Raw genomic sequence first — 15,664 nt, forward strand, 5'->3', positions numbered from 1 at the left:
TTTTTATAATTTTACTTAAAAATTATTAAACTGCTTCACAGTCTCAAGTTTACGTTTATTGCCACACTATCCTTGTACAGTGAGAAGTGTTCTTTCTGCAAGCAATCCAACGAGTCAACTCCTAACATGCAGACAGCAGTACAAAGCAGAGAGCACAATCCAGTGTGTAGTGTTACTGTGAAAAGATCAATAGGTATGAAAGCAATGGGAAGGTTATTGTGAAGTTCATTCAGGAGCTTGATGGTTGTGGGAGGGGGAGAAACTCTTTTGGAGCTCATGTGCATTTTCACACTCTTGAACCTTCTCTCCAATGGTAGGAGGGAGAAGAAAGTGTGACCAGACTGCAATAAAATTTCAGGGACACCTTCTTCACACAGAAGGTGGTGAACATATGGAATGAGCTGCTAGAGTAAGTGGAAACAATTGTAGCATTCAAAAGACATTTGTACTGCTCCGTGGATCAGAAGGATTAGAGAGATCTAGGCCAAATGCAAACAAATGGGATTCACTCATTTGGTATGGACAAGGTGGGCCTAAAGGCAGGGTTCTTACATTTGAACCCTCACTCTATGGATCAAAGGAAGGTCCATGTGATGTTCTGAGCTGCATTCACCATTTTCTGCAGTTTCTTCTGATTTTGGGCAGAGCATTTTCCATATCATGCTGTGAAACATCCAGATAGGAAGCTTTCAATGGTGCACTGAAAGAAGTTATTGAGGGTTGTGGGGGATAGGCCAAATTTCCTTCGCCTTCTAAGTAGAGGCATTGGTGCATTTTCTTGACCATGGTTGGTTGGTTATGGTCTGGGTACAGTACATGTTTACTTGCAAGGATTTGAAGCTACCTATTGTCTCCACTTCAGTGTCATTATTATAGACAGGAGATTTGGCTCTATCTTCCAACTTTCCTTTTACTGACTTTGAGAGAGAGGTTGTTATTTTGGTAACAGGCTACCAACCCGTGAATCTCCTTACTGTACTGCATCTCATCATTATTTGATATCTGGCCTACAACTGTGATATCAGTAAACTTAAAGTTTTGTCACAAAGTAAATCTGTTTCTTTAGGTTCTGTAACGGAAGATTTAAACCATGCTTTTTTTTACTTTTGCAGCCTTTGCTTCTACAGGGCTGAGAACCTGCTTGTTTTTAGAATCAGCAGACATAAGCTAAATTCCACCGAGGGGCCAGAGATGCAGTTATCTGACAAAAAGACATCTGTGTACCAAGAACATTTAATCTTCCTGCTTGTTTTGGTCACAGACAGTCAGAGCCCTAACCTTGATGCAAAATAAACCATTGTATTCAAAGTGATAAGCTGAAAATTATGTTATTCGATAGAAGCCTCGGCATGCTAGCTTGCTTGCTTATCTTTCTTTCTGTGCTGGGAATAGGTGCTTGGGTAAGCAGTTTTTGGGTAATATAAGCCATGGTCCCGCTGCTGAAGTTGGAGACTCTCTGAGAGGTGGCAACATCTCTTGGCAAGAAGAAGAACTTCTAGAGTCCAGCCAACATCCCGGTCAGGGGAGGTGGAGAAGCTGCTACCAGCACCCCGACAATCTACTACAAGTATGCCATGGCTGCCCCGCCTCGGCAGTTGGGACCAGTCCAGGCATTGATAAGTATAATTGGGAAGGGCTTGCATATTGTAGTTTGATATCAGCTTTAGAATTTGTAATAAACATTTGCATAAACTGAAATGCTCTCGGTATGTGTCTCTATTTTCTTTTGGTAGCTCAGACACTGTGACCAATCTAAACCGAACCAAGTGAGAGGTACAAGTTGACCCAGGACAGCTTCATCTTTGTCATTTATGGCGGGGCAGATTGGAGCATTGCAGAGACCAGGTTCACTGAGCCCCCATGTTACGTACATGATCTGGAGTTCCATCCCCATATCAGGAGCACCTAAGTATGGGAATGGGGACAGTGTAGGATTGCAATTGAAAGCAACGGGCAGAAACCAAGAGTCCAGAAGGCTTCTCTTATCCCCAAACAATAAATGTTGAACCTTTAAGTAATGTTGTGCTTTTTTCAGATACAGCAATAAGCTCTCTGAACCCTTCTCCATTAACAATGGCATGAAGCAAGGCTGCGTTCTCGCACCAACCCTCTTTTCAATCTTCTTCAGTATGATGCTGAAACAAGCCATGTAAGACCTCAACAATGAAGACGCTGTTTACATCCGGTTCCGCACGGATGGCAGTCTCTTCAATCTGAGGCGCCTGCAAGCTCACACCAAGACACAAGAGCAACTTGTCCGTGAACTACTCTTTGCAGACGATGCTGATTTAGTTGCCCATTCAGACCCAGCTCTTCAGCACTTGAAGTCCTGTTTTGCGGAAACTGCCAAAATGTTTGGCCTGGAAGTCAGCCTGAAGAAAACTGAGGTCCTCCATCAGCCAGCTCCCCACCATGACTACCAGCCCCCCCACATCTCCATCGGGCACACAAAACTCAAAACGGTCAACCAGTTTACCTATCTCGGCTGCACCATTTCATCGGATGCAAGGATCAACAATGAGATAGACAACAGACTCGCCAAGGCAAATAGCGCCTTTGGAAGGCTACACAAAAGAGTCTGGAAAAACAACCAACTGAAAAACCTCACTAAGATTAGCGTATACAGAGCCGTTGTCATACCCACACTCCTGTTCGACACCGAATCATGGGTCCTTTACCGGCATCACCTACGACTCCTAGAACGCTTCCACCAGCGTTGTCTCCGCTCCATCCTCAACATTCATTGGAACGACTTCATCTCCAACATCGAAGTACTTGAGATGGCAGAGGCCGACAGCATTGAATCCACGCTGCTGAAGATCCAACTGCACTGGGTAGGTCACGTCTCCAGAATGGAGGACCATTGCCTTCCCAAGATCGTGTTATATGGCGAGCTCTCCACTGGCCACCGAGACAGAGGTGCACCAAAGAAGAGATACAAGGACTGCCTAAAGAAATCTCTTGGTGCCTGCCACATTGACCACCGCCAGTGGGCTGATATCGCCTCAAACCCTGCATCTTGGCGCCTCACAGTTCGGCGGGCAGCAACCTCCTTTGAAGAAGACCTCACTGACAAAAGACAAAGGAGGAAAAACCAAACACCCAACCCCAACCCACCAATTTTCCCTTGCAACTGCTGCAACCGTGTCTGCCTGTCCCGCATCGGACTTGTCAGCCACAAACGAGCCTGCAGCTGACGTGGACATTTACCCCCTCCATAAATCTTCGTCCGCGAAGCCAAGCCAAAGAGAAAGAGAGAGCACTAATATTCTTTAGCACAACAGCCGCTCCACTATATAAAACTAAAGTCAAGTCTTTGGTATCCAATTTATTCAAATTTCAATATTTAATATTGATAATCCAATGGGGACTTTAAATAAATTGAACTTGTTTATTAATCATTTGGATTATTATTTATTCATATGATCAAACCATTCCACATGATTAATTTATGTACCTTCCTTCTACATATCTTCATAAATATGTTTGCAAATAATTCAGCTTTAGAGTTCATTATTAATTGATGCAGATGTGAAGTGTACTGCGATATTATATATATATATATATATATATGTATATATGGATATTTTTAATATTTTCTCTATCATAATTGTGAACAGCCCTGTAAATTTAATCAATTATATTTGATCAAAATCAGTTGTGTTAATGTTATCCTAAAATTGAAGACCTTTCAGTTCAGCTGATTAAATAATGTGTGTTGTATATGTTAAGTCTGGTACTTGGAGGAATAATAGCTTGATGTATTCAAGGAAATAATCTTTTCCCCATCTAGTGAGTGTCAGTGCAGTACACTGAACAGTGACATCATCGAGAGCAACATCAGCACTGCAGACCTTGCTTTTATTGTTAGGAGTAAAAGGAAGAAGAGAAGGAATCGATCAAATTTACAAGTCTTTCAAGTCTCGCTATTTTAGCACCCAATAACAGCCCCTTCCATCCCACGAGCCCGTGCTGCCAAATTACACCCAATTGACTTAATCCCCTGTACATTTTGAAGGGTGGGAGGAAACCAGAACACCCGGAGAAAACCCACGCAGACATGGGGAGAATGTACAATCTCCCTCCAGTCAGCGCTGAATTAAACCTGGGTCACTGATACTGTAACAGCATTGTCTAATCACCATTCTAACTGTGCTGCAATATTGAATTGAACTTTTACATTTCTTGGAGGCGTGATATAGGACTTGTTAATCTTGGATCACCTTGCTACAGTATTCACAGTTTCATATGTGAGCTATTTCTATTACCAATCAAGAGGTGTGAATTTGTGTGTCAAATTTGAAAGAATCTTGCATAATCCAGTACATTATTCGGGAAAGACCTGGATTGTATAATGTTCTCTGACTTTCAGATATTCAGTGCTGCTGCCATTCTCTTCTTGACAGGTTTACATCCATTTACTTCTGTCCTAAACTTGCTTGGTTTCAATTTTATATTGTGATTACGGATTTTACTTTCAACTTTCCTCGATTGCAGAGGTGATCAATATACTTTATTGTAAAGACAGATCCTTTCCAATAACTTGTCCACAAGGCTTAAAAAAAACATTTGGTGACTCTTTAATCCAGACTGTAGTTTTAAGTTAGTATTTAAGCTTTCAAGATTTATTCATGAAGCAATTTTGGATTTACAGGGTTACACTGAGCAGATGATATATGTAGAATAGGTCAGGTTTACAGAAGAGTTTGGCACTTGCCAACTTCACACGCAAGTCTAGGCCTTGATGGAATGTATCCCAGGGTACTGAAATAAATCACAGAAATTATAGTCGAGACTTTGGTGATAATTTAGCAAAATTCTCTGAACTCTGGGCAGGTCCCGGCAGATTAGAAGATGGGGACTGTCATGCCACTATTCAAAAAAGGACGTAGGCAAAAGGCAGGGAACTATAGGCCAGTTAATTTAACATCTGTAGTTGGGATAGGTTAAGTGAGTGGGCAAGTGCAATACAATGATGGTAAATGTGAGATTATCCACTTTGTAAGGAAACATGGAAGATTAGATTATTATTTAAATGGCAAGCGATTGTAGCATGCTGCTGTGCAGAAGGACTTGGGAGGGCTTATGCATTATTCGCAAAAGGTTGGTTTGCAGGTGCAGCAGGGTATCAAGAAGGCCAAGGGAATGGAACATCATGACCTTCATTATTAGAGGGGTTAAATTTAGGAGCAAGGAGATTATGCTGCAACTGTATGAGACTCCATCTGGAGTACTGCGTGCAGTTCTGGTCTCCTTACTTGAGGAAGGATATATTAGCTTTGGAGGTGGTCCAGAGGCAGTTCACCAGGGTTGATTCCAGAGATGAGGGGATATGAGGAGAGATTGAGTCATCTGGGATTGCTGGAATTTGAAAAATGAGAGGGAAACGTATAAAATTATGAAAGGCACAGATAAGATAGAGTTAAGTAAGTTATTTCCATTGGTGGGTAGACTAGAAATAGGGGTCGTGGACTCAAGATTCAGTGTACCAAATTTATGACAGAGAAGAGGAGGAACTGCTTTTCCCAGAGGCTGGTGAGTCTGTGGAATTCGCTGTCTATTGAAGCAGTGGCAGCGACCTCAGTAAATACATTTAAGATAAAGTAAGATTTTTATGTTGTTGGGGAATTAAGAGATATGAGGAAAAGACAGGTAGGTGGAGAGGAGCCTATCATCAGATCAGTAATGATCTCATTGAATGACGAAACTGGCTTGACAGGCGAGATGGCCGACTCCTGCTCCTACTTCAGTTCTTGCGTTCTTATGTCCTTCCATCTGCTGCTTTGTTCACTGTTGCCTGGCAGGTCACACTGACAAGGACAGGTTTGACTTAGGAGCTACTTAAAAGATTGTTGCCGAGTCACTCTGCTGTATTTTTACCTGCATCCCGTGATATTTTATTTCCTAGTTATTTTTCACAGAGAACAGGCCTGCTATACGATATATCAGTTCTTTTTATCTTGTTGCATGTTGTGTCCCTCGGTGTAACTGAGAATTTTTTTGAATGGGAGCATCAATATCATATCTGCATGTTCATTTTCTGAGGAAAATGTTTGATTTAAGAAATTATTGTAAATAGCTACCATTATTGAATATTTCAGTTAACCATATATGTAGAACTCTATGCATAACCTCTCCCAGTGTCATCTGAATACGAGGAATTTTGCACTTTGTTCATGAGATCTTGTGACACCTCTGAATATGTGTTGATTTTCTGAGAATGTCTTCTCCCATTTACAACAGAGCCAATGCTTATCTCAAAGTTTTGACAATCCTCTACCACAGTTGTCTTGAAAGCACAGATCTTGCTCTTCATGTCATTGTCCAGGGTTTATATGAGAATTCCTATCTGAAACTTACCATATATGTGATTCATTATGAGATTTATGGCCTTAATGCTGGGCTATTATGGGCTGTTTTCAATTATTATGCATTGGCTAGATTTCCCTAGATTTTGGGTATTTTTGGTTTGCACACTGGACTACTAATACCAAAATAGGAGATTTTTTTTGAACAAGTCACAAAATTGAAGCAAGATTGCTCTGTTGCAGTTTTCCTTATCTTGATAAATTTTTTAAAATGTAGTCATACAGCACGGTAACAGGTCTTTTTGGCCCACGAGCCCACGCTGTCCAATTACACCCAATTCACCTCCAACTCCAATACGTTTTGAAGGGTGGGAGGAAATTGGATCACCCAAAGGAAGCCCACACAGACACAGGGACAACATGCAAACTCCTTACAGACGATCCCAGATTTGAGCCCAAATTGCTGACAGTATAATCAGCGTTGGGTTCAAACAATGCTAACTGCTACACTGACCATGCAGCTAACCATGCAAATGGCTTTGGCTCAAAATGTCAACCATTCTTTTTCTCTCATTGATGATGCCTGACTCGCTGAGTTCCAGGAAAATGTATTTAGTTTTAGATTCCAGAATCTGCAGTCTCCTTTGTATCCAGGAAATTGGATCGTCTTTGATTTGTAAAATTATTAACATGGTTTACTTCTCATGACCTGCGCAATTCATAGATGGCTCCTACTTGAAAGACATATCATTTATGCATTGATGAGAAGTAGATCAGCACTTTTAAAGAGATTATTCCATGTTTTTACAGAGAAACACAAGGAAAGGTAATGACTGAATAAGATGACCTTTTGATCCAATTTCTGTTATTTATGAATTAAAGTAAGGTTTGCAGATACTTATCACCTACATGAAAAAAGGACACATGAACCTTGCATTTGGCTGAAAGGCTCCTGGAAGTGACCTCTCCAGTATCCCAATGAGTGGGACTTGTGGAAATGACACACAAGATTTTAAGATTGCAAATTGTGCTTTTTATACAGGATTTGAACATTAAAATGTTGTAAACGGGACAGTTTCAGGGTATTCACATCTCATTTTGTAATTTAAACAATGACTTTAGCTAAATGAATAGATTTTTGCTGAATTGTTGTGTCAGCAGGCAGTTGTAGCATTTCCACTTAACTCAAGACCACTGAAGAAGGTTACTTCAGGCTTGCTTGCTGTCTGTATGGGTTTTAATTTAATTTTTAGAAAAAATTTAGACATATAGCATGGTAAAGGCCCTTTCGCCCCACAAATCTGTGCTGCCCAATTACACCCAATTGACCTACAATCCTACTCGAGCTGGGATGTTGGAATGTTTGCACAATGAAGACTGCTATACTCAGTGGTCTGGAATATGAGGCTGAGGTGTGGAGTGCAAATAGGGATCAAGAGTGCAGAAGAAGCAGTTTGTGTACAATGTTAGCACTAATTGTGATGCCCAAGTCTGACTCCCATCTCTCCCTTGATCTGTGTAGCCCCTGCTTGGGGCTCTCACCTTGGAGTACAGAGTACACTCTCAAAATAATTTGGGTGCATTTCCCAGTCGCAGCATCCCCTCTGCCTTGTTAAGTGTAGGCGGGGTCATTGAGGGACCCCACATATCCATTAGGAATGATCTTAACTGGAGAAAACAGTGAAAGGTCCCATAAGACAACTCATATTTACTGATTGGAAGGGTCAATTGTATAAAAATGAATGTATTACCTAATTTACAATATTTTTATCAAAACCTACCTGTTTTAGTACCACAACAATTCTTTCAGAATTTAAATAAATATATTAGGATGTTTCTGTGGAAGGGTAAGTTTCCCAAAGTGTCTATTGATAAATTAACCTGGAATTATGAAATATTAAAAAATATTATTGGGCAACCCAAATGAAGTTTGTCGCCTCCCTCTTTGATGGAAGGGTCAAGTCATCTTGGGTAAAATTGGAACTGCATAAGGTTGGTGAGAAGATAGCAGAAAATGTTATATATAAATGGAATTCTAAATTACTATCTGGTCTTCAGGAAGCCCCTTTACTAAAACATATTTGAAATAAACTCAATGGTCAAATTGGTGATGGGGGGCCTCTCATCCAAAACACCCCTAGCGTAAAATAAATTAATTCTGTTAACAATTGATAATAGAATTCTAGAAACTTGGTCTCAGAATGGGATCAAATATATTGAAGATTGTTTTGAGCAGGGACAATTTATGACATTTGAACAAATCAGGAATAAATTTGGAGTTTTAAACACATCCTTTTTCTGTCATCTTCAGTTAAGATCTTATTTAATGGATAATTTAGATCCAGCTCCGACCTTACTGCATTGTACTGAAATAAAGGCTCTGGTTCGAAAGGAGATCACAAAGAAATTTATCTCAAAAATGTATTTCTGATGGAAATCAGATTTGGATGTAGAAATTGATCCATTTTTGAGGTCAGACCTGTGTCAGGACAGCATGAGCAATACAATTAATATAAGATATAGGCTGGTGCAATATTTTTGCATCAGCTGTACCTTACTCTGCAAAGATTAAATAAATTGAAATGTATTTTTTTGATGCGGTCAAGATATAGGGATCTCTTTTGCATTTGACCTGGTCATACCCTAAGGTGAGATCTTTTTGGGAAGATTTGGGGAATCTCCTGGAACAAATTCAAACCCCTCAGGAGCCAGAATTGTTTTTATTTGGGAAATTAGCAGATATAAGGCCTAAAATGAGGCTGTTGAAGTATCAATTGAAATTTGTTAAACTTGCTTTAGCAGTGGCCAGGAAATGCATAGCTATTACTTGGAAATCTGAGCCTGACCTGCTGGAATTCAGAAATGCATAGTGTATTCACGTGGAGAAGATTACTTACAACCTCAGAAATTGTTGCGACACATTTTTAAGAATATGGAACCCACATTTAAGACTCACAGGGGGGGGGTTAACCCTTGATGATACCCCCCTCCAATCTGCAGTATCCCTCGCGATGTCTATGTCAAGACATTTATCCTTTAAGGGAGGAAGTAAGCTCATATAATGTTTCTTCTGTATGTAATTAATGCTTTTAGAAAACAGATGATTTTTGTCACATCATATGGGAGAATTAACTCTTCTTTTTCTATTTTCCTTTTCCTTTAGGAGGGTCTTTCTCTTTTTTCTCTTTTGCTGTTTTCCTACTTTTAATGATCAGCACAGTATGTAATTTTGTATTTAGAAACAATAGTGCAGAATTTGATAATTGAGATAATGTGTTGATTCTTCCTTCTTGGATGACGACATGTCGTTTGGTTTTTTGGTATTATATATATCTATGATGTTTCTTTGATTTTGTTTGTTTTGTAACTCTATGATGATTGAATTTTTTTTTAAAAATGCAGCAGGGATTGGGTCTGGACTCCATATATGTTCCAGTCTTCAGATCACGAAGACATGCAGATTGTTGGGTTAATTGGCCTTTGTACATTTCTCCAGGTTTAATTGTCATAACCAAGGGGTATTTTATAGAACTGTGAGGAGATGAGATTACAAGAAAACAGTGGGAGAATGGAATGTATTAGCTAGCACAGACTCAATGGCCTTGGTTAAAATTTTTGATCACATTTGGATGATAGTCGTTGAAAATCCATTCCAAAAATCAAGAAATGTCGCCATCAATTCCCTCAGAATGTGTGTAAAATTGGTCAATATTGTGTTAACATATTCCTTATCTGTGCGATACTTTTTTAGGTATTGAGTCATTGAACATTTCATCTTGTGTATTAAACAGATATTTACTTGGAACACTGGTAAACTCTGCCTTAGTTGTTACTGATATTTTATGTTGTGGTCATCTTACAATATAAACTATACTGTCTTCATTCCTTCTATTGTAGCCAACGTTACTGTATCTGCAATTCTGGAGTTGTGCGACAGTTTCGGAATCCTGATACAATCTTTATCCTGGCCTTTGCAATCATTTTGCTGAACACAGACATGTATAGCCCTAATGTGAAACCAGAACGCAAAATGAAACTGGAGGACTTTGTCAAGAACTTAAGAGGTTGGTGGCACTGAGATTATTCTCTTTGAATTCTTACTTTCTTAATCTGGCCACGTTAATGTTTTTTTTTCAGAAATTAATTTCATCCATTACTATGATAGAATCTACCTGTTAAATTCCAGACCAGTCATGATTAGTTGACCATGTAGTCCTTTCATTCATTTGGACTAATAATTGTAGCATGGCAGAAAAATTATTAATTTCAAAGTGACAAATAATATGGAAATGTATTTAATTGGGGCAGGAAAAAGAAGCATAATATAAATGATGAAATTATTTCCAAATAATGAAGCAATGGTTAAGTTCTTGCTGATGAATATCATTTAGATGCCAAATATAATTCACAAAGTAATTGTTTTAAACCTGACTTTTAAAGCTTCGTTTTAATGTATGCTTTGTGGTTCTGTAAACTGGGTGCTGTAATTAATTCTCCATTGCCCAGCAGTAGTTGCAAATCCATTTTTTTCTGATATACCACACATAATCCTCTCACTAAGTTTAATTGATAAATTTAGTAGCATAAATGCATACTCTCATCTTTTAGAATGCAAGTTAAAAGAACATTTTGAAATGTTTATCAGATCAAAGGATACTTTATTAAGGAGCAAACCTCTTATTTTTTTCTTAACAAATTTAACTGAGGAAATGTTGAGCTTAACTGTCTAGGATATGCTTAATGCATACCTTCAGGGACAAATAATTTCCTATTCAGCTGGGTTAAGAGAACGTACAAAGGAAGAATTATTACTACTGAATAATAGGATTAAAGAAATCGATAGAATATATTCAAGGATGCCTAACACTAAGGAAAGAGTTTTATGGGCCCAGAGATCCCCAAAACCCAGCAGCAATAGAAGTTCACCAAGACAAATGGTTACTTCAACGAAAGTTGCTTTTAATTATCTTTAAACATGAAAACAGGATCAAACTCTAACTTATTACTATTAACTTAAACTAACCCCCTTCTAATTCTAAGTGCACGTGTATGTAATGTTTGTGTGCGTAAGTTCGAAAAAGTTATTTGATTCACAGTCCAAACTCATTTCTCACTCCTCCAAGTTCACCGGTTGCAGGCAATTCTTATACTGTGCACAGAATTTAACATTTATCGATTTCACCAGGCGTTGGTGCTTGAAAAGTAGATGGTTACCACTCAGGAAGGTTCTTGTCGGTTTTCAGAGAGAGATTTGTTGCTCATTGGACACCCACAACTGATTCCTTCCGATCAGTGTCTTGCCGAAGAAACTTGGCCCATCAGCGTTTTCCAGATGATAACCTCTTTCTTTCTGGTCACCACAGAGTTCCTTTTTGTTTCCCTTAATTCAAGTGAAACCTTATACAGCCAGCCATCTCCTCTTGTATTGACCACAAGGGCTTTGACCAGGCTGAACTAAGAATTCACAACCTGTCTTCAAAATGGGGTTTTTCCACAAGTTTGCCAGCTTGTCCTGTTCCAGTCCCAGCTGCTGCTGCTGAACTGTAGAACTGAATTCTCTCTCTCTCTCTCTCTCTCTCTCTCTCTCTCTCTCTCTCTCTCTCTCTCCTCTCTCTCTCTCTCCCTCTCTCTCTCTCTCCCTCTCTCTCTCTCTCACTCTCTCTCTCTCACTCTCTCTCTCTCCCCCCCTCTCTCTATCCCCCTCTCTCTCTCTCTCTCTCTCTCACTCTCTCTCTCTCCCCCCTCTCTCTCTATCCCCCCCCCTCTCTCTCTCTCTCTCTCTCTCTCTCTCTCTCTCTCTCTCTCTCTCTCTCTCTCTGAAAATAAACCACATGACCCTCTTAGAACAGCAAACTGCAATCAGACTAAGGCACCGGACCCAATCTTCTGAGTCTGTTCATCTGTTGCTTTGCAAAACAATAATTCATCACTCCACAGCATGTCCAATTTACACCTACTTGTGAAGTCCTTATAGGCATTCTTCGAAGTTTGTGCAAAGGCACCCGGAGCCTGAACTGTCTGGAATTTTAAATGAAATCTGTTTTGATGTGTTTGTATTTGTTTGTGACCTACCCAAAAAAAAGCTTGCCACAATTCGTCTCCTTTTAAACTCATCGATATACAATATCTCTCTCTCTTCTTCTCTCTCTTTGGCTTGGCTTCGCAGACGAAGATTTATGGAGGGGTAAATGTCCACGTCAGCTGCAGGCTTGTTTGTGGCTGACAAGTCCGATGCGGGACAGGCAGACACGGTTGCAGCGGTTGCAGGGGAAAATTGGTTGGTTGGGGTTGGGTGTTGGGTTTTTCCTCCTTTGTCTTTTGTCAGTGAGGTGGGCTCTGCGGTCTTCTTCAAAGGAGGTTGCTGCCCGCCGAACTGTGAGGCGCCAAGATGCACGGTTTGAGGTGATATCAGCCCACTGGCGGTGGTCAATGTGGCAGGCACCAAAAGATTTCTTTAGGCAGTCCTTGTACCTCTTCTTTGGTGCACCTCTGTCACGGTGGCCAGTGGAGAGCTCACCATATAACACGATCTTGGGAAGGCGATAGTCCTCCATTCTGGAGACGTGACCTACCCAGCGCAGTTGGATCTTCAGCTGCGTGGATTCAATGCTGTTGGCCTCTGCCATCTCAAGTACTTCGATGTTGTTGAGGATGGAGTGGAGACAACGCTGGTGGAAGCGTTCTAGGAGCCGTAGGTGATGCCGGTAGAGGACCCATGATTCGGAGCTGAACAGGAGTGTGGGTATGACAACGGCTCTGTATACGCTAATCTTAGTGAGGTTTTTCAATTGGTTGTTTTTCCAGACTCTTAGACTGTACAATATAAAACATAACATAATCTGCCACACATTCCCCCTACAAAGGAATTTTAACCCTTGAGTTAAAATTCAATTATAACTAAACTGACTTTACAATCACTAAAGTGATAACATTACACAATATATAACATGTCATAGCATTGTAACCCAATGTTGTGAGTATATATTTCTTAACATGATTAATTTTAACATCTCGACAAATAATCTGCTATCACATTATTTGTACCTCTGATATGAACAATTTTCAGATTATATTCTTGCAATATTAAACTCCAGTTTAACAATCTTCTGTTTTTATTCTTCATTTTATTCAAAAACACTGACCACTGATTGTGGTCAGTAAATATCACAATTGGTTCATGACACATCAAAATTCTGCAGAGCAAGTATTATAGACAACAGTTCCTTCTCAATAGTGGAATAGTTCCTTTGATGAACAGTTGAAAAGTAAGCCACTGGATAGTCAATTTCATTATGTTTTTGTAATAAAATTGCACCTGCTGCTCCTTCACTGGTATCCACTGCTAAAGAAAATGATTTGTCAAAATCAGGAGATTTTAAACACAGGGCAATGGCATAGCATCTCCTTTAAATTTTCCAAATCTCACACAAATTTCTCCCCTTTCTTCAAAAGATTGGTTAAAGGAAGAGCAACTTCAGCAAAATTTCCTATAATATCCTGCCATTCCTAAAAATCATCTCACTGCTTTCTTGTCATTGGGAATAGGAAATTCAGAAATTGCATTCACCTTAGCCTGAATAGGTGCAACTTTGCTGTGACCAACTACATGACCTAAGTATGTCACAGTACCATGCCAAAATTCACTTTTAGCTAAATTGACAGTTAAGTTTGCTTTGGATAATCTTGCAATTCCCTCAGATGTTCTTCTCTTGTGTCACTTTTTGTGACCAAGTCATCAATATAAGCATCTGTATGTGTCAACCCTTGGATTACCGAATTAATCATCTTTTGGAATGTTGCAGGGGCATTTTTCATGCCAAAAGGTAACACATTATACTCGTATAAACCGGATGGAGTTGCAAAAGCCGAAATATTCTTTCCTCTCTCAGTTAGAGGCACACACCAGTCACCCTTCAACAAATCCAACTTAGTAAGAAATTTAACTTTCACAATTTTATCAATACAGTCATCTATTCTCAGATGGAAAGAAACAGTTTGAAAACCAACACTTTAATCGTACCTAATTGACTCATTATGTGCACAGTTTCAGAACTACAAAGGAAATGGGCCAATGACAATATTTTCTCTAGCAAAATATTTCAGTAATAATTGGGTCTAGAGCAGTGATTCTCAAACTTCCCTTCCCACACACATACCACCCTAAGCAATCCTTTGCTAATCACAGAGCACCGATGGCATAGGGATTACTCAAAGTAGCATGTGAGTGGAAAGAATAAGTTTGAGAACCACTGGTCTAAATGGATTTATCTTTAATAGGTCATATTAATGCTATAAAGTTGCTAACTTTACCTAAATTTTTGTATTTATTTCAAGCAGTCCCAGTTTTTATTCCAAAATCCTTTTTTAATAATATTGACTTTAAAATTTTTTCTTATATTTGGAATAAAAAGAATTCCAGATTGAGTAAATTCCATCTGCAGAAATTAAAGAAAGATGGTGCTCTGGCTTTCCTAATCTTAAACTCTATTATTGGGCAGTTAACATCCACTATATTATTTTCTGGATCTACTATTCTGTTAAATTTGAACGCCCTTATTGGGTAGATTCGGAATTGAATTCCGTGCGGAGGTATCAGTAGCCTCTTTATTGGGAGCAACTCTTCCTTTCTAAGATTAGTAAACATACCTTCAACCCTATACTTAAACATTCAGTACGGATTTGTTTCAATTTTGGAAGTGCTTTGACTTGAACATTTTATTTTATCTAGCACCATTTCTCTTAATTTTTTTTCAATTGTCTATAATTGATCAAACTTTCCATTTTTGGAAAGTTAAAGCAATCATTTCTTTTTCAGATTTGTTCATAGATTGTAGATTAATGTCTTTTGAACAATTATCTAATATATATAATATACCAAAGTCACATTTTTTAAATACTTCCAAATTAGACATTGTCTGAATACTTTACTGCCTAACTTGCCAACATCATACCAACTAGATTTAGTCAAAACTTTTTTTCATTTGAATCCTTCGCAAAAGGGTTTAATAGGTATCATTTATAATAAGTTATTAAGATTGCAATCAAATTCTATGACAAAATTAAAAGGGCTTGGAAGGAGGAACTTCAGTTACATCTTCCAGAGGAATCGTGGGAGAATATTTTTGGATTGCTTAATACCTCTTCAATATGTGCTTTTCATTCTTTGATTCATTTTAAAGTGGTACATCGGACTCATATGTTGAAGGATAAATTGGCCTGATTTTTTTCTACCAATAGTCCTATTTGTGATAGATGCAAATCAGAAGTGGCTTCTCTAACTCGTATGTTTTGGTCATGCCCTATGATGGAGAGGTATTGAATAAATATTTTTAAGACTTTGTCAGCTATACTGGTTA

The 15,664-nt window shown here is 39.0% G+C and overlaps 1 protein-coding gene across 9 annotated transcripts in view; it reads left to right on the forward strand.

Annotated features, from left to right (window-relative positions):
- Positions 1 to 15,664, forward strand: part of iqsec1b (IQ motif and Sec7 domain ArfGEF 1b) — a 446,158-nt gene that overhangs the window by 397,912 nt on the left and 32,582 nt on the right. For all 9 annotated transcript variants that reach the window (XM_069939805.1, XM_069939812.1, XM_069939810.1 and 6 more), the window contains one exon: positions 10,206 to 10,372. In XM_069939805.1, coding sequence (XP_069795906.1) covers positions 10,206 to 10,372 — 167 coding nt within the window. The remainder of the gene's footprint in view (positions 1 to 10,205; positions 10,373 to 15,664) is intronic.

The sequence above is a fragment of the Narcine bancroftii genome, chromosome 5 (assembly GCF_036971445.1).
Source record: "Narcine bancroftii isolate sNarBan1 chromosome 5, sNarBan1.hap1, whole genome shotgun sequence".
In the NCBI taxonomy this organism is placed as follows: domain Eukaryota; kingdom Metazoa; phylum Chordata; class Chondrichthyes; order Torpediniformes; family Narcinidae; genus Narcine; species Narcine bancroftii.